At 53.7% G+C, this 26,571-nt stretch overlaps 7 protein-coding genes across 7 annotated transcripts; 3 read left to right on the plus strand and 4 right to left on the minus strand.

The window, feature by feature from the left end:
* The first annotated feature begins 524 nt into the window (after positions 1 to 524).
* On the plus strand, positions 525 to 1,393 carry BDP55DRAFT_91053 (uncharacterized protein). The gene has a single exon (XM_060581313.1). It carries the CDS (start codon positions 643 to 645, stop codon positions 1,102 to 1,104), a length of 462 nt encoding a protein of 153 aa, XP_060431018.1. The 5' UTR covers positions 525 to 642; the 3' UTR covers positions 1,105 to 1,393.
* Positions 1,394 to 1,448: 55 nt separating this feature from the next.
* On the minus strand, positions 1,449 to 4,209 carry BDP55DRAFT_549661 (bacterial alpha-L-rhamnosidase-domain-containing protein; the record flags this gene model as incomplete). Its single annotated transcript, XM_060568947.1, has 2 exons — positions 1,449 to 2,357; positions 2,410 to 4,209. 2 exons carry the CDS (start codon positions 4,207 to 4,209, stop codon positions 1,449 to 1,451), a joined length of 2,709 nt encoding a protein of 902 aa, XP_060431019.1.
* Positions 4,210 to 5,178: 969 nt separating this feature from the next.
* Positions 5,179 to 8,115, minus strand: BDP55DRAFT_549581 (glycosyltransferase family 28 domain-containing protein; the record flags this gene model as incomplete). Its single annotated transcript, XM_060568943.1, has 3 exons — positions 5,179 to 5,372; positions 5,466 to 7,177; positions 7,241 to 8,115. The coding sequence occupies 3 exons, from the start codon at positions 8,113 to 8,115 to the stop codon at positions 5,179 to 5,181; spliced, it is 2,781 nt and encodes a 926-aa protein (XP_060431020.1).
* A 1,669-nt stretch (positions 8,116 to 9,784) lies between these two features.
* On the minus strand, positions 9,785 to 18,021 carry BDP55DRAFT_727280 (beta-ketoacyl synthase domain-containing protein; the record flags this gene model as incomplete). The annotated part of the gene is made up of 7 exons (XM_060579281.1): positions 9,785 to 10,636; positions 10,699 to 15,746; positions 15,806 to 16,282; positions 16,347 to 17,139; positions 17,293 to 17,561; positions 17,632 to 17,776; positions 17,848 to 18,021. The coding sequence occupies 7 exons, from the start codon at positions 18,019 to 18,021 to the stop codon at positions 9,785 to 9,787; spliced, it is 7,758 nt and encodes a 2,585-aa protein (XP_060431021.1).
* A 1,959-nt stretch (positions 18,022 to 19,980) lies between these two features.
* Positions 19,981 to 21,263, plus strand: BDP55DRAFT_91161 (uncharacterized protein). The gene is made up of 2 exons (XM_060581314.1): positions 19,981 to 20,751; positions 20,876 to 21,263. The coding sequence occupies exons 1-2, from the start codon at positions 20,170 to 20,172 to the stop codon at positions 21,008 to 21,010; spliced, it is 717 nt and encodes a 238-aa protein (XP_060431022.1). The 5' UTR covers positions 19,981 to 20,169; the 3' UTR covers positions 21,011 to 21,263.
* Positions 21,264 to 21,405: 142 nt separating this feature from the next.
* Positions 21,406 to 22,443, plus strand: BDP55DRAFT_692847 (TAM domain methyltransferase; the record flags this gene model as incomplete). Its single annotated transcript, XM_060577162.1, has 3 exons — positions 21,406 to 21,433; positions 21,506 to 21,618; positions 21,835 to 22,443. 3 exons carry the CDS (start codon positions 21,406 to 21,408, stop codon positions 22,441 to 22,443), a joined length of 750 nt encoding a protein of 249 aa, XP_060431023.1.
* A 2,518-nt stretch (positions 22,444 to 24,961) lies between these two features.
* Positions 24,962 to 26,403, minus strand: BDP55DRAFT_727283 (Cullin repeat-like-containing domain protein; the record flags this gene model as incomplete). The annotated part of the gene is made up of 2 exons (XM_060579282.1): positions 24,962 to 25,876; positions 25,999 to 26,403. 2 exons carry the CDS (start codon positions 26,401 to 26,403, stop codon positions 24,962 to 24,964), a joined length of 1,320 nt encoding a protein of 439 aa, XP_060431024.1.
* Between the last annotated feature and the right edge of the window lie 168 nt (positions 26,404 to 26,571).

Here is a 26,571-nt window from a genome sequence, read left to right on the forward strand (position 1 = left end):
CCAGGTCATCATACTGTGGACCACGTCAACATAAGCTTCGCGGCTAAGCCCATCCATTCAGAGCAGCGGGAAGGGATGCACATCTAGAGGACAGGGCATCCCCAATCGTGAAAGTCCGAGAGTGCAACACAATTGGAAGCGCAACCCCGCCACCGTGGGATCGGATTCCCGGCCCAGGGCCTATCGCTTACTTGGGCTCTTGCATCTTTCTATGGCCACATGCGCGAATAGAAGGTTCGGGAGCTCCCAGGCAACCGTCAAACCCGAAGGGTATACGTCTTAGTTGCAGATATCTAATCGTGAAGGGACTGCCTTGATAGGTTATATCTTATCCATCATGCTCCGATTCTATTTACCTTCCCTTCTAGAACTTACGAACCCGACTATTTGGCCAGAAGATGAGTAGGAAAGGATTGAAGGAACCTTTGAAAGAAGAGCTGCAGGATCCGATAAGATGCAATAGGTTAGAGGGATACGCCATCCGAGACGCCCAAAGAGGGGATATTTCTCTGTCACATCGCGGAAGACAAGGGCAGTCGGGCAGTATATAACCGAGTTGAGCTAAATCGATCACTTCCTGGATCTTCTTTTCAAGCCGTTCATCTTCTCATTTCTCGCGATCAATTTAAGTACACCGCTACCATGCAGCTGTCTATTATCACCGTTCTCGCCCTCCAGGCCATCGGCGCTGTCGCCGCTCCCGTTGCCACCCCGGCCGCCGACTACGCTGACCTTGCTAAGGACTCAATCTACATCAAGTCCGTCAGCACGTACAAGCGTGGCGAAGAAGAAAAGCGCGAAGCTGGCTATGCTGATGCAGAAAAGGCCAACATTATCATCAAATCGGCCGGAACATACAAGAGAGATGAGGAGAAGCGCGAGGCTGGTTATGAGCAGCTTGCAAAGGACTCCATTCAGATCAAGGCCGTCAACACGTACAAGCGGGATGAGGAGAAGCGTGAGCCCAGCTACGCGGATGCTGACAAGGCCAACATCATCATCAAGTCTGCTGGAACATACAAGAGAGATGGAGAGAAGCGTGAGGCCGATTACGAGCAGCTGGCCAAGGACTCTATCAAGATCAAGGCCGTCAACACATACTAAGGTAGCGTGTCGAGGGGTAAGCGAAGTTGGCAAAGGATACTATGGTCATCGACATAGCACCGTGTGGATGGTAGATGCAGGTGCTTGGTATGCGATGGAATACTGGACATGCTCTATGGCTAGTGGGCTAAAATTGACATTATGACTTTCTTTAACGCACAACTTCGATGTCAATCACTCACATCGTTATCCTTAAAACTAGTACCTGTACTCAGGTTTACTTCATTCTCCTCACCATCTTCGTGTGAGTAAATAGACTAGGAATGATGCGTCGTCGAAATTGAGTTACCAAAGTCCCTACTTCCAAACAAAGTCTTCACCGCTAGCCCAAGAACGGTGTGAGGCTACTGCGGGAAGAGAGACAGTTCTTTGACCGGCCATTCATACTTGCGCTCAAATTCAGTCTCAAATGACCATTCGCCTGATCCTACCACCTCCACCCTCTTGTCATCTTTGGTCGGCAAAACTACTTCCATCTCAGTGAGAGGTGGCACAGCCACATCCACCTTGAGTCGTAGACGCCCGTCTCCTCCATCAACCAATTTCCATGCGCAAGAGACATTTCCATATGGGGTGACATGCTCGGCAGAGGCATGCGTAAACTCAGCGCCCAAGATCGGCTCCGCTCTCGACCGTCTCCATCCAGGCTCCAAGCGCTGCAAGCCCGCAAGCCTCTCAATGAGGAACTTGGCAACCGCCCCAAAGGCGTAGTGATTGAAAGATGTCATGTCGCCGGGGTTGATTGTACCGTCGGGCAACATGCTATCCCAGCGCTCCCAGACCGTCGTCGCCCCCATTGTGACGGGGTACAGCCACGAAGGACACTTACGGTTGAGGAGCATCGCGTAGGCTACATCGCTATGACCAGTGAGAGTGAGAGCTTCGCAGATGTACGGTGTTCCCGCGAAGCCGGTGCCGATCCTGAAGCCGTTGCGGCGGACAACTTCTGCGAGTCGGCTACCTGCCCTGACTGCCTGTTTCTCCGAAATGAGGTCGAAGCAGATTGCTAGGGCGTACGCGGTCTGCGAGTCTGACGTAAGACGCCCATTGCTGCTGATGTATTCGTCTTGGAACTCCCGGCGGGCAGCATCGGCTTCTTTCTGATAGCGTTCAGCGTCTTCGGGTTGACATAAGAGCGCGGCGATCTTGGCGATTAGGTCAAGGGACCTAACAAGAAAGGCGTTGGCGACCAAGGGCGGATCAGTCACTGCCTTCATGGGCTCGTCGGGAGGTGCGTTGGGGTCCAGCCAGTCCTTGAAAAGTAAGTGAAAACATTCGATCCCTGCAAATTGTCCTATAACTTACACCAAGCTGGAAGAGACCAAAGTCCCAAAGATGGGTAGAGCCGATCTTGTTCCGGGGAATCACGTCAATCCAAGTCTTCATGGACTGGTATTGGTCTCTCAAGATACCAAGATCGGCAGACTCTTCGTAAAGTGCCCACGGTGCAAGTATCACCACATCATGCCAGATCGCGTTGGCGCCAATCTTGCTCCAGTTCTTCTGTCCGATGAGCACGTTCGGGGACACCATCGGCGGAACGCCATTCAGAACCTTTTGATCGTGGGCAACATCGGCTAGCCAGTTCTTCAGAATCCCGAAGCAGTTGTAAATGAAAGTAGCCGTCGGCGCAAACAATGCCAGATCTCCCGTCCACCCCAGTCTTTCATCTCTCTGAGGGCAATCAGTCGGCACGGACAGGAAGTTGCCGCGCATTGACCACCGGACGTTGCTGTAGAGCTTGTTCAAGTCATCGTCAGAGCACGAAAAGTTGCCGACTTCTTCCATATCTGTGTGGCACACGCAGGCCTCAATGGAGTCTTTGAGGATGGGCGCGGTCGAAGGCCAACCCTCGACTTGGACGTAACGGAAGCCGTGGAAGCTAAATCGCGGTTCCCATGTTTCGCCCTTGTCGTCTCCTCTGAGAGTGTAAATGTCCTCGGCTTTGCAGTCTCGTAGAGGTCTAGTTCCTAGTTCCTCTTTTTCTAAGACTTCCGCGTGGCGTAGAGCGATTTTGCTGCCTCGCTGACCTCTGACATTGTTGAGACGAATGAATCCGACGAGGTTCTGGCCGAAGTCTAGGATTGTCTTGCCTGAAGGGGTCGTGATCAACTCCGCAGGTTTCACATATTCGAGTCTCTTGACTGGTTCCCCGTAGCCGCATATGAGATCCGTCGATTCAGGGATCTGAGGGAGTACCTGTACTGTATCCCATGTTCCGGAAGGTGTACCACTGCTCGACCATCCCGGCATATCCGCGGTAGCGTCGTACTTCTCGCCGTCGTATATCTCTGCAAGCTTAATGGGTCCTTGAGTAGTTGCCCAGCTACCATCCGTGGCCACAGTCTCCATGAAACCATCCTCATATTTGATTTCAAGCTGGGCAAGAGCTGCAGTCCGCGTACCCCAAATGCTCCGTTTACCACCTTCGAAACCAATGCGACCATTGAACCAGCCTTCAGCCACGCGGATGCCGATGCAATTCGACGCATTCGATGTAATCTGCGACGTGACGTCGTAAGTCTGATATTGCAGTCTCCCGTCGTACGCCGTCCAACCAGGGGCCAAGAAGTAATCGCCCACTCTCTGGCCATTGATCTCAGCTTCGTAGACACCCTGTGCCGTAGCGTAAAGTCGTGCAGAGCGGACTTTGCCCTTCGCTTTGAAGACCTTTCGGAATAAGTCCTCCGATTGGGGACCGCTCTGGCTATCTTCCGCCCACGGCGCCGAGATCAGTTTACCGGTCCAGTCGCTGCGTATTTGAAGGCCGGTCTCAAAAATAAAGGGTTCGCTCCATGGCGAGAAGTCGTTTTCGTTTTCGCCTTTGGCCCTCACCTCTATTGAGTACGTTTGCCGAGATTGTATGGTGATGTCTTCGGGCCATTCGGCTGACGGTGAGCTGCTCTCCTGGCTGCCGGACTTGTTCTGGATAACTGAATGAGACCCGTTGGGGTTCTGGATCTTGACTTCCCAACCGCCAATATTGAATTTTGAGGGCGCGTTGCTGAATCGCCAGGAGATCCGAGGTCTCTCTACGTGGATACCGAGGGTATACGGCTGCCGATAATGATCGACGCGTACGTCAACCACACGGAGCCCTGCCATTGTGGAATGCCCGCGTCTGCGTCTCAGACTGAATTCACGCGGCTGTAATTGTATCTGAAGACTAGGACTTGCTACGTTGCTGGGGTTGTAGAGAGAAGAGTCTCAAGAAGTTGTCTCTTGTTTCTAGTCAACCGCAAGTGCCATAGCTCCATATTTCAACCATTTGAATAGACGCCATCGGTGCGATGTTATAACGAACGGACAAGAAGAGACCGACAAGTTGTCTGAGGTTTGTCTGGTGAGGTGTGGATGGCCGCTTTTCTGGAGCTTGATCCTAGGGAAAGGAGGGGCGTTTCCGCACGCTTGACGGAACGACCAATCAGATATCTTGTCTACTCCGAAGTAAAGCCTCCAGAGTCCAAAATAGGAACATTGAGACTTGAAGAGTTGCCGGTGTTTTGCCAGCCCCTCACGTTAGTTTTCCGTCGCGTCCGACCTAAGATCTGGTAGCTTCGGCAACTCATCCTTGCATCCGATGATCCATTCAACTCGGGTTCTCAAGTCAAGTATCGATGTGGTCCAAGTCTGTCCGATGAGATCAAACGCTATACAGAGGCGCTGCGTGGGACGGGATCAGGGTGCATCGTCCTCAGTTAAACGGTACAAACGCGCGGAATTGGACTTACCCGAGACAGCGCTGACCGATAATAACAGAATTCATGGGACGTTATCGGAGTATGCTCAGGATAACTTCAATTCTAATTCGGCAAAGTTGAATCAGTTGACCATGGCAAGTGTGAGTGGATGGAACTATCTAGACAATCAAGAGCACTCGTGAAAACGACTAGGACAGCGTAATCTGTCTCTAACGTGATTAAGCACTTGGCCTATCTTCGATTTGCATAGGATATTGGTGGTTGACATCGTATTCGATGCATCATTAGCTACTATATTACAATGAGAAATCGCTGCTAGCCTGTACATTTTACAACAAAGAAAATCTTGGGTATACAATGTGTGCGTCTAGGTTCACTGGTGCCCTGACAAAAACTTCTTCCACCGCTCTATTACCTCGTCCCTCTCAGCCTCCGTCGACCTCCTGAAATCGTCGATGCCCTGCCGTAATCGAATAAGCAATACCTCGGCCTTGAGCGCCGTAAGCCTGTGTTTTGAGAATTCCTTTTCTATGCCCTTTAACGTGTATCCAGGGAGACCAAAAACAGCTGCATGACTGTTAGCATCTTTTCCTCGAAAGTAGTGAGGCCTCAATCCCCAAACATTGCGTAGAAAAGGGGATGGAGACACAAGAGACTGACCAGCAAAGATATTGAACGTAAGCCCGCGACCAGCCTGATAAATACCCTTCCCAAAACCCTTCACACCCTCCCTCTTGGCACCCTCATACGGCTTCACAACAACACCGCTGAACGCCTCCCACGTCCCCAAGACAAACTCCTTGCCCGAAGTCCGCAGCCCGCTCCCGAGACCGGTGATCTGGTCCCGCCGTCGCACCTCATGTCCGATGAAGCCGTAGGAAGGATAGTTGTGAAACCCATTAGCGACGTTATAGCACACTGCCACGGGCGCCTTGAGACCAGCCTTGACGAGCTCGATACCGTATCGCCCCGTCGCGCGCGTAATCTCCATCGGCCTATTGCGTTTCTTGACGAGGGTTGCTACGGAGGACTTGCGTCTGCCGTGTTCGTCGACGGCGCTGGCGTCCATCATGGCGATCTCGACGGCTGGGTCGGCACACTGGAGGGATTTGGTGGCCATTTTCATGGCGATTGCGTTCATCTGCTTCGGCGTCATACTGTGCGCCTTCGCCACGCGCTTCAAGTGGCCATCTTCAGCGTCCTCTACTCCGCACTCTGGGCCCGGCTGAACGTCTGGTCCCTCGCTAGGTTCCGCCGAGGGTTCACGCGTCGTGTTACTCTCCTCCTCGGGCTGCTTCTCGTGCGCAGGACGCTGGGCTTCGAGGTCGACGGCGTGCATCCGCGCCTGAGCGGCTTGGGGCGGATGCTTCAACCGCTGCGAGTAATCCGACGTCGCCACGCCGATATTCGTAAAGAAGCCAGATACCGCAGCCACTAGGCCGATGAGAGGGTGTTCGGCGCCTTCGTCGACGTACCAGTGCTTGTGCTTCAGCAGCTTAAAGTCGTGCGGCTTCATAAACCCCTTATCGACGAGACATCCGACCGCAAAGTTACTCAGGTGTGCCCCCGTCTTCCTGTGTCGCCAGTTGGCTAGCCTCTCTGGGCATATGTCGCATCGCATCGTGTCGAGAGCCAGTCGTTCCTGAATATCCCTCGCCGTATCTCCCGCGCCGTCCTCTTCCGCGATCCGCTCCGCCATCTGCTGCACCGCCACCTGGACCTCAGGCTTGAGCGCGAAAGTGATGCTTGCTGCTAGTGTCTCGGCCGTCATCTCCTTGAAGGGCACGGGAGCTGGGCCGGCGCCGGCACGGGCAATCATCTGGCCCCAGAAAGGCTGGTCTCCAAAGAAGGGTACAACGACAGTAGGGCGTCCGCATGCGATTCCTGCCGCGGACGTGCCGGCGCCGCCGTGGTGCACAACCGCCGAGACGCGCTTGAAGAGCCAGTCGTGCGGGCAGTTGCCGATGAGATAGACGTTGTCAGGAATATCATCGCCGCCGCCGACGCCACCCCATCCCTTGGAGACGATGGCGCGGACACCGGCCTGCTCGACGGCTTTGAAGATGAGTTGGGTGAGGGCTTTGGGGTCGTCGACGACGATGGAGCCAAAGCCGATGTAGATTGGTGGTGGGCCGGCCTCGAGGAAGGCGGTCAGATCTGCGGGTGGCGTATACTTGTCGGCGAGGGAGAGAAAGGAGAAACTGGTGATGTTGATGTGGGAGTCCCAGTCAGCGGGCTTGGGGATGAGAGACTCAGACCAGAGGAAGGTATATGGAACGCGGAGTCTGGGGAGGAGCTGACATCCCCACAGCGGACTAATATGATCGAGGCCTAATGTCTGAGTGCGGAACTTATTGATCAAGTCGCCGAGTCTAGTTGCATGTCAGTAATGAGCGAAAGGAGGCAAAGACCAAGAATGAGAGTGAGCGACTGACCCTTGCCACGTCAAAAGCTCCATCAAGATAAACGACAGATAGTTGGCGGCGCTCGTGTCGGCCTCACCATAACTCATCGAGGCCAGCGGGTGATGAAAGGCCTGTGTTGGGCACCACGGCATCGTGAAAACCATGTGAAGCGGGATACCAAGCTTCTCAGCGCAATGAATGTGAGCCATCGACGGCGGGTTGGCGATAATCGCATCAGCGACGAAAAGGTCGTTCGCGTCTGGCACAGTAGCAGCCGTAGTTCGTTCGCCCATGCCGTCTCCCGCCTCTATACAACTCCTCCACGCGCCGTTGATAATTTCAGCCATCTCTTTCCTGCGGTGCTTAATGTCTCCGGCCTTGACACTCTCTCGGCTCGGAAGCAGTCCGGGGTTCTTGACCATGTAAGCCATGAGCGCCTCCGGGTCGCCGCCAATACTGAAGAATTCGACGCCATTGGACTCTACAAAATCCTTGAAAACGGGGTGCGTGCAGATGCGGACTCGATGACCGTAGGGCTCCTTCATGAGAAGCTGTGCGATGGGGATGAAAGGTTGGACATCGCCGCGGGAACCGACAATGTGTATCGCGATGTTGAGTCGCGGGCTCTTTGACGGCGGATGTTGCTGCAAATTTTCCAAAATGACGCTGCTGCGTCGCCGTAGCCGTGCCTGTTCGAATTCTTCCTCGTAGTCGCCAGAGTGTGGTCTGAATGCCCCTTCAAAGTCGCGAAGCCAGCGTGCAAGCTTTTGCGGATTCTCGTGAAATCTCACTCGTACGCGTCCATCGTTGCCGACGTTGCCGGATGTGGCCGTCTCTGAGCGACCGCCGTCGCCCAACGCAATGTGGCCCAGTCCCTTTGATTTTACGCGTGTGAGTGCCGCCATGTTGGAGAAAAAAATAAGACTTCAACTCGGATGGATCCCCTCCCAGACCCCAGTGAGCTGGGCTGGTTATGTGATGGATGGATCCAGTTCCGCAATGGACTCGATGCTTTGATCAGCCAGTCCAGACCTTCTCATGCGACGTCCGATGAGATGAGAAACGAGCCCATGTAAGCATATATGAGTTTGTATGAGCTCTGAAGTGATGAGATGAACTAGCAAATTCCATCTCTTGCCGCAGTGCCGCTGACTCGGGGAACAATCACGTGTGTCATTCCCGCTCTCCGAGACTTCCCACCCACCAGTGCCACCAGAACGGCAGAATCCCCCATTGCCCGCTGCTTTCATCGGCGTTGTTTATCCCCAAAACGTCATAGAGGGGCCGTTCTTTTGCAGATTAGCGTCGAATGGAAATGAGGTTACCATGCAGATTTACGACTGGAACTTTAGGTTTACGCCGTTTGCAGTTAGTCCCCTTGGCTCGCCCTTTTTCTGTGGAACTCTGTTTTCTTGTGCCGTGGTGCCCCTTCGGTCTCGCCTTTCTGTCACATTTCTCTCCTCTTATCTGGCTGCCTGTTTGGGCCCCTTGGAGGTACTGTAGTCGCGCGTATAGTGGTTGGCCTGGTGGCCTGTTACGCGCATTCAGGTTCCTTTGGGGGCGAGGCAGAATGGAACAAATGCCATTCTCGTTTCAGAGATACCGGTTCCGTTCAATGTCTTTTCTGGGGTCCAAGGGGATTGCCATTATTTCCCCCCTCCAGGGTCTCCATTGACTCAACATCTTTGTCTCTCACAAAGCCAGTCATTTGCCTTGGCAACCGTGACAACTCAAGTGACATATTCCAGGAATCCAGAGTCTTCCAGACTACAAAGACGCAACAATCGGACTGTTCCTCGGGCTCCAGGCCTAAACGGAGTGCTCGGGCGACGATCCTCGGCACCATTGGAGGTAACCCATGCCGCAGATCGGGCACATCGGGGGTCCGTCCCCCGTCCTCACAGACCAATTCACCGAGACTCCGTTCAGTCCTTAAGAGGTTTCCGTTCCCTTGGCCCGCTCGTGACCAGCCAGTTCCAGCCAGCTCGGGGCCATTTTCGTGGTCGAAAATCCGGGCCTTGAACTCGGAAAACACCGCTACACATCTACCGGCTGGCCCGGGATGTTCGACGATTGTGCCGCCGGGCTTGCCGCTCTTCGAGGCAGCTTTCAGGTTTCCAGCGCCAATTTGCTGACAAGGTGGTGGCTAGCTGCACTTCTGATCGGAACCTAAGCACACATGCACTTTTTACACATTTTGCTTGGGCGCCTAGGCCCTGGAAACCGAGCAAACGTCAAAGTCAATTGAGTTATTTAGCCTATTCGAGATACTAATGATCACAACTACCACACTCCCCAGAGGCCGTGATATTACCATGCAAACTTTATCATGTCTCATCAATCATTGCAGGCAGAAAAACAAGTACTCCGTAACAAAAAAGCAGACAAGCGAAGAAGGGGGGAAAAAAATATGACCAGTAAAAGACGAGAAAAACCGCCCCCATGTTATCGAAAACCATACGACACCTAGCTGCGCTGCGCACCTGAAGAAAACGCCTAAAGGAAACCCCAACTAGCGGCTCCAAAAACGCGAAAGACGAGGAAAAATAAACTAAAGCAACTCGGTCTCGGTTACTAATCAGCGAATTGCTGCCTGAGATTACTCTTCTTCGTAGCAAGCACCGCCAACTGCGCGATACTCGAGTTATTTGTAATGTCGAAGACAGACACCTCGGCTCCAAGCTCCTTCATGAGCCACGACCGGAGTTCAACCGCCGTCAGGGAGTCGATACCGTACGCGTGAAGAGGCTTGGATGTCTCGAGGTTAACCGCGTCGATGCTGAGCATCCGCGCAATCTTGAGAAGCAAAGCGTCGAGAACAATCTTCTCGGCTTCCTCCAGCGAGGACGCGCATTGCAGGTTCGCTTTGTGATTGACTGTCTTGTTTGCGTCGTCCCCATTGTCTGCATCATCCGTCTCTGTCAAGCGCAGGTGGCTGAACAGGGGATCCTCTCCCCACGTCTGCGTCTGATACCCCTCCGCGGCTGTCTCCTGCGGCAGCCAGAGGCGGGGGATGACTTGCGCCCTCGCCTCTGCCTGAGATGACCAAGCGCTAGCTGGACGGCAGTGGTAGTCTAGCACGGCGTAAAGCTCGTCCGCGGTGATGTGAGTCCATCCTGCAGACGAGAGGTAGTCCCAGAGTTCAGGCTTCTCTGCCACGTAGCCTACGCCGCGGATGATTGGAAGATCGATGGAAACGGCGTTGATGCCCTTGGAGACGAGGTAGCGCGCAAAGGCGTCTTGGAACGTTCCTCCTGCGGCATAGTTGGCCTGCTCAGGACTTCCTGTCACTCCCACGGTGGAAGAGAGCAAGACGAAGAAGTCGGCCTTGTCGCCGAGGGCGTTGTACAGGTTCCAGGAAGCGTGCACCTTAGGCTGCACGGCTGCCTTCCAATTCTCGAGCGACATATTCTCGAGAAGGTTATCCTTGATGCAGATTAGCATTGAAATATTTTCAAAACCTGATTCTGGTTTGCTGTTCAACTTACTTGGAGCACCATGGACCCTTGGATGCATCCCTTGATAGGAGGAAGAGTCGTAGCAAGCTCAGCCATAACATCTTGCAGAGCACCAGCATCCGTGACATCGCAGGCCGGAGTGACCACATTATCGCATACGGACTTGAGCTCGGAAACCAGCTCAATCGCAGCTTTCTCCACGGCTCCACGTCTTGAAAGCAGAATGAGGTTCTTTGCCCCTCGAGAAGCCATCCATCGTGCGACAGACCTCCCAAGACCACCGAGACCGCCAGCAATCACATAAGACGCCTCGGGATCGAAGCTACTGAGAGGCTTCCGGCTCGGTACGACGGGTACCACATCGTCCTCGCGAGGTTCAAGCACGATCTTGACGGTATCCTGACCTTCTGACTGCATCCGGCGGAATGCGTCGCCGACTTGAGAGAAGCTGTAGAGCTCGGTAGGCGACGGGCGGCTAATTCCCTTCCAATTTGCGAAGACGATGTCGACCATGTGCTGGAACATGGTCTCGGTGCGAGTGAGGTCGAACGCGAGGCAAGACGTAAGATCAAAGGACTCAAGACGGACGTTACGGCCTCTTGGGACCCGTGTGCTGGAAATGCCGGCACCTGAGCCGATGTGAACGATGCGCCCGAATGGTGCGATGCAGTCGATGACGCCGTCGACAAGTTCGTCGGTCGCCGTGACAAGAACGTTGATACCACGCTCCTTGACCAGCTTCTGCTGGGTCGATCGTATTGACAAGTCACGGCTGCTGAAGACGTGGTCTTCTGGGACACTGTACTCCTTGATCAGAACGTCTCGCTCTGACTGGTTCGTCACGGTTGTGTAGATTTCAGCTCCTTGAAGCTGGGCAACTTGGATGAAGGCCTTTCCGAAGCTGGAGCACCCTCCGTGCACCATAAGAGAGTCACCCTTACGGATCGAGCCAAACTCGCAGAGAACGGCGAACGCCGTCGTGTAGTCGACGGGCAGGACCGCGCCATCGGTCCAAGACACTCCATCAGGTAGCTTCGCGAGCAAGCCGTCCGTAGATCGAACATGAGTTTTGATGGTGCCCGAGACCGCGAGTCCAAAGACCCTGTCCCCAACCTGGAACCTGGAAGTAGGTCCAGTCTTTGTGACTATGCCAGAGGCTTCCAGACCCAGTGGTGACTCTTCCGCTTTACCGAGGACTGAAGAGACATCGCTGGTGCTCACTGCACAAGCCATGGTCTTGAACTCAACATCGTGGCCTCCCAGAGATATCTCGGTCAGGGTGTCTTCCTCGAAGCGCAGCGAGTCAAGTTGACCAACGTTATCGACCTGAAGACATAGCGACCGGGAGGCTTCATCTTTCAGAAGCTTGTTCTCGACGCTCACGACGCCAGTCTGGTTCTGAATGTGGTCGGTCATGTACTCTGCCTGAACGAGTCGAGACGCGTATACCACACTGTCGATCACTCTGAATGAGTTCTCGACGCTAGCTTGTGCTGCCTTCAGAACTTGGGCGCACTTTTCGGAAATGAGCTCTTCGTTGGCGCCTTCTTCGAATGAGAGAGTGAGGAAGTTGACGTCTGGTCTCTCTGAACGAACCACCCGAGCCAGTCCAGTCACCAGTTCTGAATCAGGGTTGGGTGCAGTTGAGGTGCCGCCTAGGGTCACCCAAAGAATGTTCTTGCTTTGAGTGAGTACTCGCTTGAAGCTATTAAAGGACTCGTCGTTCATATCCTTCAAAGCAGAATGATCCAGCCCGCAGAGTACCACACAGGTGGCAGAGGTTAGATCCTTGTCAGCCACGGACGTGAGGGTGGCTGTTTGGCAGTCTACTCCTTGACCGATAGCTTCCGAGATTCTCGCGGCCAACTCGAGCTGCGCGGGCGTCTCACTCGTCAGAATATAGTGCGAGGAAGCCGAGTGAGTTGACGACTCCGATGCAGGGTTACTAGACACAAGAATCGAACTCATCTGGTACGGCGAGGAAGTGAAATCCTCAAAGACGGCATCAAGCCCATTGAAACCCGAAGCCCTAAGATGAGTATCCCATGAGTTGGGAGACATCAAAGGACCCCAGATACGGTCCTTGTCCTCCGAAAGCCACCACCCATGCAGCGTACCGAAGCAGAAGCTGCCCAGAAGAATCTCAGTGTTGGTGATCTCAAAGAGGAGAAGCTTTCCGCCAGGCTTGAGCAGTTTCCTGGCATTGACGAGCGTGTCGTCAATCTTCTTCGTGGCATGCAAGACGTTCGCCGCGATGATCAGATCGTACTTGCCAGCCTCGAAGCCCTGGCTGAGGGGATCATTCTCGACATTAAGGACTCGGAATCCCATCCGCCCAGCCTCGTCCTTGAATTTCTCCTTGGCCTGTTCAAAGAAGGAGGGTGAGATGTCGGTGAAGTCGTAGTGTCCGTACCGACGACCGCTATCCCGCGTCAACGTCGCCATTGCGGGACGCGTGGCGCCGCCTGTGCCGGCGCCGATCTCGAGGATTTCCATGTTGGGGTTCTTGTGCGCTAGGATGTCGAGGTAACTGCATAGCTGGACGTAGCATCTCTTGGAGCCGAGGCCGTTGCTGTAGACGTCCTCTGCGAGCTTGTCTTTGAAGATGACGTCCAAGGGGTCGCGTTCCCCAGTCAAGATACCTGATAGGGCTTGGCCGACGGCGATGATGAGCTTGCCTTCTGAAGCGCTGCCGGCAAGAACCTTGGCTTCGAGCACCTCGATGCCCTCACTTACGGGACCGTCTGAGTTTTGGCGGGCGACGTGCTGGAACCACTTGACATATCGTTGATGGTACCAAGTCATTTTGCCAATGGACTCCTGGGTCAGAGATTCTGTGCAACGGCGCATGTAAGCCAGGCAGAGCGCCTCGCAGTCCAGCATCCAGGTAGATGGATCATCCTTCGGTGACATTGGCAGCTGAAATAGTTGTGAAGCCTGCTGCTTCGTCAAGAAATTCGGATCAGGTTTCCAAGAAATGTTGAGAGCCGGATGAACCACTGCCTCAGAGGTCTCCTTTGACGACTCACTCGAGATAGTCTTGAACACGATACCAGACATTTGCACCATCTCCTGGCCCAGTTCGAGGTGCGTGGCCTTCACGTCCGAGACCACCTCGCTACGCCCCTTGACTCGAGACTCCGCGGAAACATTGTAGGAGTCGTGAGACAGACTCGATTGCGCCGAGATCCAACCATCGGCCAGGTACGTCGGCACCCTGGTCATCCCAGCGTATTCGGATCTCGAGACCAGGGCAGCGAGGTTGGCATGCACGAGGCCGTCGAGGGTAGCCGGGTGCACCAAGTGCGGCTGTACATACTGGTGCGGCATCGACTTCTTGATCTTATCCACTGGGGAACAAAGCGTCGCTATCATTTTGAGGTCTTCGCCAAGGCGCACGCCGCACAACGTCTGGAATGTTGGGCCAAAGTTCAATCCGGAGTCTGCGAAGTTACGGTATAACTTGTCGACGGACACTTCCGTCACGCAGGTGTCATCAACGCTCTCCTCGAGTGCCCTGGGCGCGAGTTGATCATCCGATTCGTACTCCGTCTGCACGAAACCGTGGCAATGCTCCCTCCACGTGCCATCTTGCATGGTCCAGAGCTGGAACTCTCGCCACGTTGAAAGGGTGGAAAGGCTGTTCTCCCGGTGCTGGTGGAGGTAGAATTGGGATTCCACACCATTGGTGTCATCGGGAACTCGCAAGGCCAACTTAAATGACACGTCTCTCAGTCTGAACGCCTTCAAGGCCTTGCTCTTGTCGGCGATCTGCCGGCTCGCCTCGATAGCCATGATGAGCATACCGGCTGCAGGATACAATATGTCCCCAGATACCTTGTGATCTTCGATCCAAGGATTCTCTGAAAGCCGGATGTAATTGCGCCATACTGCGTTGTTCTCATTGAAACCCGGCATGGGAGCTCCGAGCAGCTCGTGTCGGCCCACAGGTCTCTTACGGAAGTCGTCGCTTAACGTGCTCTGTACCCAGTACTCTTTTGTGTGGTCAAAGGGATAGGACGGAAGATTGGTGAGCATGAGTGGTCTGGGCCCGTGAGGCTCGTCTGCGTCGTTGACCTGTGCCAGGTTGAGGGTGTAGCCGTGACAGAAGAGAGTTCCGACAGATTCCAGGGCGGTCTCGACACCCGGCTTCTGTCGGATGAGAATAGAGTGATAATCAACCTTTGCGTTGCCGCGGACCTGTTTGGCGGTGCTGAAAAGTGGCCCCTTGAGAGCGCTGTGAGGGCCGATCTCTAGGAAGTCTGTGATGGGCTCAAATGGAGTCTCCTCGTCAAAGTCTCCATTCATAACACCATTGACATGTCCGTTGACGAGACCATTAACATTTCCGTTGACATGCCCATTGAACTTGGGTGTTTCAGAACCTTTGAGCATCTCAGTGACGGCTTCGGTGAACCGGACAGGTGATACCAAGTTCTTGACCCAATACTCTGACCGTCGAAGTTGCGAGGGCAGTATCGGCACTCCCATAGTCGAAGAGTAGAATCGAGGCTTCACAGGGCCCCTCAAAGTACCTTGCTGAACCTCTCCCATGGCCACAAGATACTCATCAGCCATGGCCTTCATGTACTGAGAGTGGTACGCAATCTCAACGTTGAGCTTCCTCGCAAACACTTTCTCGGCACCAAGTAGCTGGACTAGCGCGTCAATTTTTTCCGCATCACCGCTGACTGTATGGCTATCCGCGCTGTTCATGCAAGCGATCTCGAGGGTACCGTCGCCGCCAAGTTGCTGGTTCACGCGATCGATAGCGTCTTGCGTAGCGGCTTTGCTCAGACCGAGGGCGGCCATGCCTGTGCTAGGCCGCGAAATAGAGCGCGTGAGCTTGGCGCTTAACTTCCCGCGATAGTAGGCGATTTTCCAGGCCGCCTGTCGTGAGATCGCACCAGCGGCGTAGGCTGCGGCCACCTCGCCGGATGAATGCCCCGTGATGGCATGCGGGTAGACGTCCCAGGTGGAGAGGAGGTCCACCATGGCAACTTGTAAAGCAGTGCATATGGGCTGGCAGAATTCCGGGTCGTTGATTCGAGACGACGACTTTGACTTTGACAGTTCGACTGTAGTTCCGACGATGGTCAGTAAGACTTCACATAACATGGCTCAAGATGGCACTTACACGTCAACGACCAATTACAACCGAGATCATTGAGATACCGATCAGCTGCCAAAAGACTCTCTTGAAAGGCGCGGTACGCCAACAGGTCCATGCCCATCGTCGCCCATTGCGCTCCTTGGCCGGTAAAGACAAACGCAAGCCGCGGGTTGATCTTGGCTCGTACGGCAGTCGTAGAGTTACTCTCGAGAGACTTTTGTAACTGGGCTGGCGAGCTAGCGATATTGAATGTCCTCCAGGAGTGACGGGTCCGCCTGCAGGCCAGTGTGTAGCTCAGGTCCCTCAAAAACCGCAGCTGGGCGGATTCTCCGACGATCTGGGCCGCTTTCGTTGCAAGATAGTCCCTGTACCCGTCCCGTAACCGAGAAACGGCATCCTGGTCGTTTGCCGACAGGACGAAGAGACGTGGGGCGTCTTCATTTTCAAAGTCGTCAAGATGGATCCCGCTATCCGATGGGCGGTGGAATCCATTGACGCGACCTGGGGAGTTGTGAAGAAACGTCAGCTGTGCCCTCCATTGAGCGGAACAAGAAGAATGACTTACCGGTCCCATTCACTAGAGGTGCGTCTAGTTGTCTCGGGATCTTGGGAATAGTCTCTGTGCGATGGTTCCCGACTAGGCGGAAGCTCTTGAGGAAATGGAGCGCGTCGTCCATCACCACATGGGCGTTGCTACCACCGACGCCAAACGAGTTCACGGACATGCGACGCAGGCCACGTTGCGGCCAAGCTGTGGGTTTTGTCGGAAACCTTAGGTTCCATGCGGCTTGGATCTTGGGGTTGCGCTTCTCGAACCAGATGTTCCCGGGAATAACACCGCTCTCTAGCGTCAAGACACCCTTGATTACGGCCGCTACTCCCGCAGCGCCCTCCAAGTGTCCAACATTGCTCTTGAGCGCGCCCACGTACAACGGCTCATCCGCAGATCGATGAGGCGCAAAGATCTCGGCAAGGGCACTCGCCTCAATGGGATCGCCCACGGGTGTACCCGTGCCATGGGCCTCGGCGAACCGCGTGAGCGAAGGGTCCAAATTGGCCCGGTCGTAGACGTGCTTGATGAGCGCGACCTGGCCCGCTTTCGTCGGCTGCGTGATGCCGGGAGATCGGCCGTCTTGGTTCGTAGAGGAGTTCCGGATGACGGCGCGGATGACGTCCCCGTCCCGAATGGCATCCGATACCCGCTTTAAGACCAGGGCCCCGAACCCTTCGCCGCGGGAGTATCCGTTGGCCCGGTGGTCAAAGCTGTATGACTTGCCGTCCGGACCCAGAACGCCCGCCGCGTCTAGCTTTAGTGTCATCTCGGGAGTCAGGATAAGGTTGCACCCGCCCACGACAGCCTAGTACATGATGACGAAGTGGTTAGCCAAGAGCCCGGCTTGCAGACGGCGGGGGAGGGGAGGAGGGGCGTAGTTTGGTTGGCTTCAGTGTCACCGCCCCTTGAGATGAAAGGGACTTTGGTGAAATTGCATGTAAGAGAAAAAGAGCCTCACCATGTTGACTTCACGAAGCTTGAGACTCATGCATGCTTCGTGCACAGCCACCAGACTACTTGAGCAGGCCGTGTCTACTGTTACACTCGGGCCCCGGAAGTCGAAGAACCACGAGACTCTGTTGCTGAGCATACTTGCTACTGTGCCCAGGGCTGAGTATTTATTCGGGATATCCAAGTCTTTCGCTATGTGATCATTGTAATCGGCCGTGAAGCAGCCGACGTATACGCCGGTCTGGGTTCCGGCAACTGTGTCGAGAGGAATTCCGGCTTCGTGCAAAGTCAGTATTGAGACTAACTTGAAGTTCCATGTCATCGGAAATCAAAAGGCTCTCCATACCATTTTCGAGGGCCTTGTATACACTCTCCAACATTCCTCGCTGTTGAGGATCAATACTCCGTGCTTCTGTAGGTGTGATGGAAAAAAACGGCGCGTCAAATGCCGAAATGCTGCCCTTAAGAAAGTGGCCATGGCGAACTCGTGTCTAATTAAAACGCTGCAAGTTAGTTTTCGTCGCATAAACTTTTGCATAACACGGGGGGTGAGAACACGCACGGCGCCGCTCCTGTCGGCATCCGGATGCCAAAAGGCCTCTGCATTGTATCTATCCCGCGGTACTTCCGTCCGGGCTGACCTCCCGGCGAGCAAGGACTCGTAGAACCGCTCTGGTGTATCGCCGTCCCCGGGGAGCCTCGCGCTGAGCCCAACAATGGCAATGGGATCTCCCATGATGTATACCGTAAAGGGGCTTTTCGTCTAGTGTTTCGATACTATTGATCTGCTCAGGTCCGTGCGGTGAGCTACGGTGAGAGTTTGTGGGATGGTGGGAGTCGGGGAAGTGAATTGAGACATGGAACGAAATCCTTGGGACAAGACCAGAACCTGGATCAGGGCTCCAGCGAGATAGTAGCATTATTAGATAGAATCCACCACTTGGTTTCCCCTCTTCATGTGGACTACTCCGTAGCTGCTACCTATCAGGTATTTCTGGCGTCAAACTCGACAAGTAAATTTACTCCCACCCTGGTCCGTAGAAAAGGCCAAACGCGTCATGTTGCGATGCACCAAGCACGGAGATGGCTCCAACAAGCTTCGCACTTTGACTGGAGTTTCTCTTCCAACAAAACATGGTGCATGAAGAACAAGACAAGGGTCCCGGGTAGAAGGGGGGAGATATAGTAGATACGTGGTTGATTATGGGACATGCGGACGAGAAGGGGTGGCTACGTCTACGGTTTTCGTACCCGTACGTCGGTCACGAGGCGAGGAAGACAATGGCGATTTCCCGGTGGACCATAGGCACATCCGTTCGTTAGGTAACTGCGAAGCTTTGCGTTCCGCATTCCACAGAGTTCATTTGTTGCTCCGCCTTGGCATGCCGTACTTTAGACCCTGGAGCAGTTCAAGTATGTAGGTAGACTTGTTAGTGCAGGCGAGACATCCATCGGGTCCAGATACAGGGGACCGGCGGAACACAAATTACACAAGATTCCTCGGGCTGGTTTCGACCGGGCCTCTTGTGTGTTGGCCCGCAGTGTGCATGCGCCCCTGTCTCTTGTTCTCTCTCCCAAGCTCGCTCGACTCGGGATCGGTCTGACCCCTCTTGGAAAGTACGGCGACAATGATGACCAAGTCAAGACTAGAGGCACACAGGGTCTCGCACACATTTTGCAGTTTAAGGTGCTTAGAGGTGGTGTGTGGGGGCCGCGGGAGATTACTGTTGGTTTTCGCATTTTGTTTCGGTTGCAGTTCTTCGGCACCACGTGAAGCCAAGTTTGCCAGCTCCCCAAATCCAATAGTCGAGCATAGGCTGCATCAGTGCATACTCGAGCAAATGGCGAGCTGTTCCTCTTGGCTTGGTCTTCCCCCTTTTCGTCAACAACCTCGCCGCACTTCTGCAGTGATTGCCTGGATCGGGAGCCGGATCCCGGAGATCCGATGACGATCGTTACGATAGTCTGCCAGGATACGCTTAGCCCAATCATTGCTTCTGGAATCTGGAAGGCGGCATCATGGCAGAGACCTTGACTCAGTGCCGTGTAAGCAGGCAGGCTCAGGCGTCAGGGTCGATCCCACACGTTGGCGTCCCAGCTGCCGAACCCTGGACTGCTCAGCGACAGGGGTTGTGCTGGTTGCTGTCCAGTGGCTCCCCTGGGTCTCTCGGCTCCCGCTCCATAAGAAATGCAAGGACATGACTAGGAGGGTGACAGGTTTTAGCTGCCGGTCCAAGGCGTTGGGCCGCGTTGGAACGTTGGAAAGTGTGTGATGGCTGTGAATGCGAGGCAGAAGTTGCGCTTTGATAAGGGGATTTCTGACAAAATTGATGAATGCGGCTTGATATACAATGTTTGCTTTCCCCTTTCTCGCCGATGGCACAGAAGCAGCCCATGCCAAAATTGCTTCCTTTCTTTCCCACCGTTGCCAACGTCGCCTGTCATGACGACTATAGACTGGGTTGCGCAGAGGCGAGCGTTTCCGCATCGCTTCCCTGAACAGTGACAGGCCCGGTGCAGACTCACAGAGTCAAAGTCGTCTGCCCATCCGGGCACATTACCACTGATTCTGATAAAGCGCCGACAAAAGCCCCGCAGATATTAGCACTTAGCAGCGACGCGGCTACGCGCAGTACGAGGCTTACCAAACCAGCTCGCCATCCGTACAAGGTTTTTCTGTTTTAGCGGCAAGGGATGGAAAAGGGAGAAGCGACACAAGACAGGGGCCGTTCAAACACGGCAGTGTCCGGGAGACGATGGCATGGCATGGCCACCTTGGGACCTTGGGTTGGGACCTTTTGCCCAAGAAATAAACTGTTGCCCTAGCCCGTTTTTATTCGGTTTCCCCCAGAAATGAAAAAACAAGACGAACCGCTTCTGGTTCATGGGACGACCTTGTCTATCCCATCCCGCCGCACCCTCTTTCTTGCTGGTTGCTTGTCTATCACTTTCTTCCTACACTCATGCTACTGGTAACCTTCTTTCTTCCCCCTTGCGTTATACGGAGACCAGAGACAAAGTCCGCCTATCGTCGAGCCTTGCTGACCTGCAACTCTCTTGGTTTGTGCATTGCGTCTTTGGCCCGGCATTTAACTTGGACCCCCCCAGTTTCCCGAATTCCCCCTCCTCCAGTCCCGAAGCGCGCACCGCTCCCTTCTACCCTTCCCCCTTGCCCACCACGGTCTCGCTCGGAGCGGACCGCATGTTGATGGACAGGTTTTACAACCAACAGCGGCTTCGCAAAAGCGGTGGCAGCAGCAGCTTGAGCTCACTCGGTCCTGGCTCGCCCGTGGGACGGCACCAGCCGCCGCGTCCTCCAACGGCCGCCAACAGCATCTCGGCCGCCTCCACATCGACGCTGCTCACCGCTAGTTCGTCGTCCGAACGTACCCGCAACTTTTCCACAGACAGCAGGCCGCGCACGCCGCCCTCGACGAGACCATCGATGCAGTCAGGTGAACAAGACGTACGTACTCGGTCTATGAGACATTGACCCCTCCGTGGACCGTGGCAACTGTCATGTTGCCGCCGGCGCCTACGGATACGGGCACAAGCTGAACCAGAACTCTTGAGTCTCATGCCGCGTTTAGGAGTACCCCGAGGATCATCCGAGTCCGACCTCCGATGAAGTGAATGAGGCCGTCTGGGCTGGAGGGTCCGATTCTGACGACGGATCGGACAGCGACCCAACGCCGGGTCAGAGTCTCCGGGCGGTAACACAGTGAGTCTCTCATTCTCATCCGACGATGATGTCTTTCATTGTTTTTTTGGTTATTTCATGTTTCACGTTTATTTCCATTCTCATTCTATCTCGCCACTTTATCGGCCACTTTTCTTTTCCTGCGACAATCTGACCATCCCTACCATCCGTGCAGTAGCGGTTCCAGCAAATCAAAGATCAAGTCGGGCAAATCGTCCATCTTCCAGTCCATCTTCAGCAAGTTTGCCAAAACCGGAAAACGCTTCGGCTTCGTGCCACATAGCAAGGTACGTTCTACTCAATCATCCTTTCCTGCAGGCGCTCCCAAGCTAACCCACTTTACCAATCCTCTAGGAAGAACAAGATAGAAATGGTCAGCAAGCATCCTTCACCGTGGTCCACCGGTCGGTCCATGAGTCCATGGACGCCAACCTCTTCACCTCCACATGTATCCTGCGCTTGCCGCAGGATCTGGAACGTCTAGACCAAGACCCAGACTATCGCTGACCAGGAATCGCAGTCCTCCAACACCACATCATTGCCGAACTCTTCGACCACAGACTCCACTTGGCCCCAGTCGTCAAGGCCAGGGCCGCCCTCGACGTTGGCACGGGACCAGGGCTATGGGCATTAGTGCGTTACCTTTCCATCATCAGTCACTTCGCAACCCCCCTCCCCTCACCTTTCCCGCATGAATGATGTAACTAGTCTGATATCACGGAATGACTCGCTAACTAGCCTCTTCGTGTACTTAGGAATATGGCAAGTCGCTTCTGTTAATTCTTACGGGATCTCATAACACTGGGACGTTCACGCTAACGCCGGTCGACTGCCGTAACAGCCAAAAAGAATCCAAACTGTGCCGTGATGGGCGTCGATATTGAGAAAGTGCGTCCTCCATATAACGTGTCCAACTGTCAGTTCAAGGTTATGGACATAACTACCGACTGGAACCTCGGCAGACAGTTCGACTTCATCCATGTTCGTATGCTGGGCGATATCGTGGAAAAGGAAAGGTTCGTCGAGTCCATCTATCGCCATCTCAACCCTGGGGGCTGGGTCGAGTTCAGTGAATGGATCGCAATCCTCGTGTCCCCGGATCACTCGCTGGAGGGAACAGCATTTTACAAGTGGAACATGCTTCTTCAACAGGGTCTTCACAACATGGGCCGCTCCATGCACTATGTCTCGCAATATCAGCCCATCTTGGAAAAGTCTGGGTTTGAGAGGATGAAGTTGACAAAGCACGCTGCACCTACGAACGCGTGCTACCCGGGTAAGAAGTGTCAGCGGTTCGGCACCATGATGTCCAACAACTGGAATGCCATTATCGAGCCGCTAAGCGTCCCTGTTTTCACTATTGGTCTAGGCTGGTCCGAGGCCCAGGTTCTTGCATTGGTCAAGAAGGTCCGTAAGGAGATTGACGATCCGAACTACCATTCATTCATGACGCTGTAAGTTTATCTCTTGAAGTCAGGTGAGGTTGGAGGAGGTCTCAGATCATAACTGACAATCATATTTTCGATATCAGGCTTACGATATACTGCCGGAAGCCACGTAGCGGTACATCCTCGTCCGCATCGTTGGCGAGCTCATCACGCTCGGCGGCTCAAATGTCGGTGTCCAATGTCAGTTCACATGGGTAGTAGAAAAAGGAGTCTAAAAAATGGGTGATGTTTTCACAAGGGGTTTGGGGATATCATACCACCACGAAGCGTTTGCAAAGCAAGCGAGCGATTTTATCATCAAAGGAATCTTCTGGTTCCATTATCAATGTAGTTGAGGTTTCCAGCCATTCCATATTCTCGGGTTCCAGCGGAACAGTCCCGTATGTGCATGTAGGTACGTGTATCCGTACATGTAGGTCGTTGAATTGAGGCAAATGCCGCATCTTTTCATGAACGCAAGCGACTTCCTCCCCACCGACGGGCAATTTTCTGCTTTGGGCGGGACTTGTTTTCTCTTCGATTAAGCGATAAGAAGCTGCGTTTTTCATCGGCACAGCCACCCCGCAGTGCCCGCATGCCAGGATCAATAGACTGCTAAAGGATTTCCAGGGCTTCTTATGCAGAATTGCGGCGCAGTCAGGCGACTCGACGCACGCAGGCACTGTGGCACCGCAGGAAGAAGGATTACGGGGGGGGGGGGCAAAAGGGTCCTGTTCCTATACCCTATGATCCTATCTTCTCCAAGCACCGGTAGTCCCGCAGATCAGTGGTGCCAGTTGAGGCGATTCAGACCATTCAAACACCCCTCAATTGATCCAGACCGGCATTGCTACATGTCACATGCATATTCGCCTGCGTGGGGAAGAATGACCTGATATGATATGGGCCAACCGGCTCTTACGGGGGGTCATCTGAGGGATTTAAACCCTTACTCTGCAGGCCGGAGCCAATGGATAGGTAATCCGACATGAACATTAACGAGCACGAAGATGATAAGTTCCTCTTGCCAACTACCTAGCGCCAACAAGACTGCCATGACATACGTAGATGACTTTGGGCATTTACCAGAAGCAGAAGGGAAGCCGGCAATTAACCCACCACCTTGCATATGATAGAACCACTTGGTCCTGGGTACAGATACCGAAGGATGCAGTAGATGTTGCTGCAGAATTCAGGACGGAGCAGACTCCGTCACGCAGGTTCTAATTGGCCAATCCCGACACAATGTACTCTTGTTAACGCAGAATTGAGTAAGGAACAACCCATGCTTGATAATGAAGGAAGCTCGGAATAGGATTCAAGCGCAAGTAAACCGAATAGCCACGGCAAGCGCTCGGTGGCATACTGTCGGTGAGTTGTTATCGACCAGGTGATAATTGCCCAGTTCCCGGAAGGATCTAGGGCTTTTCCCGCGTCCTTTGTGTTGTGTTTCTGCCAGACCTTACTCACGAGTCACGGCAACTCAACGAAGCGCAACTAATTGAGTCGCCTTCATTCCCACCCCCTTGTTGCCAATCTTTCCGCTTCACTCCAATTCATCAATCACCCAGCTCTATCGCCAACAATGGCCGATCTCGGCGCAGACCGCACTGCCGCTTACGGCGCAGTCTACTCGCCCTCATTCCTCACAATCTTCTACGACAAGTACGTCCTGGGCTTCAACATGTCAAAAGTCTGGGGCTGCAGCACAGAAAAACTCCTCCTCCCCTTCTTCAGCGAGAATTTCACCCGCAACCACCTCGACATTGGCGTCGCCACGGGCTGGTTCCCGGCAGCCGCCCTGGCACGGCCGTTCCGCGCAACCAGCAAGCAGCGCATCACGCTGCTGGACCTCACCGCGCCGCCTTTGGACGCGGCAAAGACCCGCGTGCTGTCTGTCACGACGAATACCGAGGTCCAGTGCGTTGAGGCCGATGTCACAGAGTCGCCGCCGAAACAGCTTCTCGGCGAACGATTCGACTCCATTTCCATGTTCAATCTGTTCCATTGCATGCCTGGCGGCAAAGCCAAGCTTCGTGCGTTTGGGCTGTACAAGGAGTTGCTGAGTCCCGATGGTATATTGACTGGTTGCACGGTGTTGGGCCCGAATAAGTCGACTGGGTGGTTTACCAAGTTCTATCTCAAGTGGTACAACAAGTGGTGGGGTGTTTTCAACAACTGGGACGACAAGGAAGAGGATATTCAAGAGGCTCTGGATCAGGAGTTTGAGGAGGTTGAGACATGGGTTGTTGGACAGGTGATGTTGTTCAGGGCAAAGAAGCCCAGGAAGGCGCTTCTCGATGTTTGAAATTTGGGACGGGTTAAATACCTAGGTACATTATAGCGGTATGAGTTATGAGTTAATGAGACGTGTGCACGGCTAGGCGTAGACAACTAGCTCTACTAACAATACGGAAATAAAAGATTCAAGTTCTCTTCCAACGCGGTTTACTTCGCCTCACACTCCATGGGATGAGCCATTTTACCGAGACATGCCTCAAAATGTTGCAGGACTCGTGCATGAGTATCAAACTACCTTCACCCCAGTCTCATTCTATCTGCGTGATAGAATCGTAATAGAACTGAGCTCTCTCCCGAATCACCTGAGTTTCTGTTGTGTTTCTCGCCAACACGATACTATCTGCTTCAAAAGTCTTCCGTGCTGCGACTCCATCGTCGCTGCCACACCAAATCCTAATTTCATGACCCAAAATCTTGTCCATCGTTCTCTTCATATCCGAGTTCGAATCAAGAGCTTCACGATGGATGGTTTGAGCCTTTATATCCAATCGAATCAGGTTCAAAAGTGTCTCTTCTGGTTTCGCATCCGAGCCTAGTGCAACTTGAGCAGCAGCAGCCAGCCATTCTTCCATGGCTTCGTTCAAAGCCTCCGTTCCTCCTCTAGTCAACCTCCCCATCCGATATACCCGTTCAATGTCTCTGGCGTTGCCATCGTCGAGCAGCGCGAACACTGGCTGTGTATCTTCGCGGATTTTCTTGCTGAGGTGGGGTTCTAGTGCGACATCAATGACTAGCGTCCTCAAATCCTCGTTCATATGCCGGGGGAGAATAGTATGGCAGCGACACTCCTCTTCCAGCAGCCAACGGCCAACCATAAAACAATACTCAGCAACTGCGCTCCGAGATGCGAGGACTTTTGCGGAGATTTCGTAGTAGCCGCGGACCCTTTCCAGGTAGCCCTTGGTGATTAGATCTCTGAATCTTTGTTGGCCATCTTTCTCTTCGACCTCGCAAAGACCATCGATGACTCTGAAACAGGAGCCGGCAGCATCATGGACCCTGACTGTCAGATCACTAGACTGGAGGGGTTCGACATATTCGTGCGAATAGGTGAGAAGGGTGAGTGTGTGAAGTATGGATTTCGATGATCGATCTGAAGTTGTGATGGAAGTCAAAAAGACTTTCATGCACTCGTTTAGAAGACTGCGTTCCGTGCTGCGTTCCTGTTAGGGTTTGTCAGTATTACATATCTTGGAATTCCAGAACATCGAACGATAGACTGTTTCCCCAATACCGCCACGAACGGCACATGGGGTGTGCAGCTTCGATGATATATGGATCTTACCAGATATGAAAGCAAAGCAGGCAGCACACTGATTGCTTGCCAGTAGCTCTCCCAAACCTCCATAAAACCCTGGAAGAAACTAACTTCCGATCCCAGGCGCTGATCCCCCGCTCCCGCAAGTTTGGCCATTTGCTTAAACCAGATCGCCCGTAGTCGTTCATCGTGCCACTGCTTTATGTCGGCAAAGAGCTTCTCTGCTCTGCGGATGAGTACAACTTTCCAGATGCGTCTATAGGTCGTTTCAAAGTTTTCCTCGACGGTTTGTTTGTTGTGAATCTGCTCCAAAACGCGCTCTATGGCGTCCCAATGAGTAGAATACTCTGAGCTAGGCGACTGACTACGCAGTAGTTTCCGTTGCTTGGCATCTTTCTGATTGACTATGCCTCGGCGTGACGAGTCGGACATGACTAAGTGCTGTCTCTCACCATAGACTATTAGCAGTCATTCTTTTCCCGTAACCGGCTTTGTTCGTAGATGATGATTCCGTCTGATCCCTTCAATCGGCGGGAGTGTTCCAATCTCAATCGCAGACCTCTCTGATCTGGTCCTTGTACATCTGATGGCACAGAGAAA

This window comes from Colletotrichum godetiae (assembly GCF_030913485.1).
Source record: "Colletotrichum godetiae strain CBS 193.32 chromosome Unknown BDP55scaffold_15, whole genome shotgun sequence".
Taxonomy (NCBI): Eukaryota; Fungi; Ascomycota; class Sordariomycetes; order Glomerellales; family Glomerellaceae; genus Colletotrichum; species Colletotrichum godetiae.

Bases quoted from the DNA above. Each gene is read 5' to 3' on its own strand.
- BDP55DRAFT_91053 (XM_060581313.1), top strand. From the start codon at position 643: ATGCAGCTGTCTATTATCACCGTTCTCGCCCTCCAGGCCATCGGCGCT.
- BDP55DRAFT_91161 (XM_060581314.1), top strand. From the start codon at position 20,170: ATGGGACGACCTTGTCTATCCCATCCCGCCGCACCCTCTTTCTTGCTG. The intron at 20,752-20,875 runs GTACGTACTCGG...TGCCGCGTTTAG, and splicing joins TGCAGTCAGGTGAACAAGAC to GAGTACCCCGAGGATCATCC.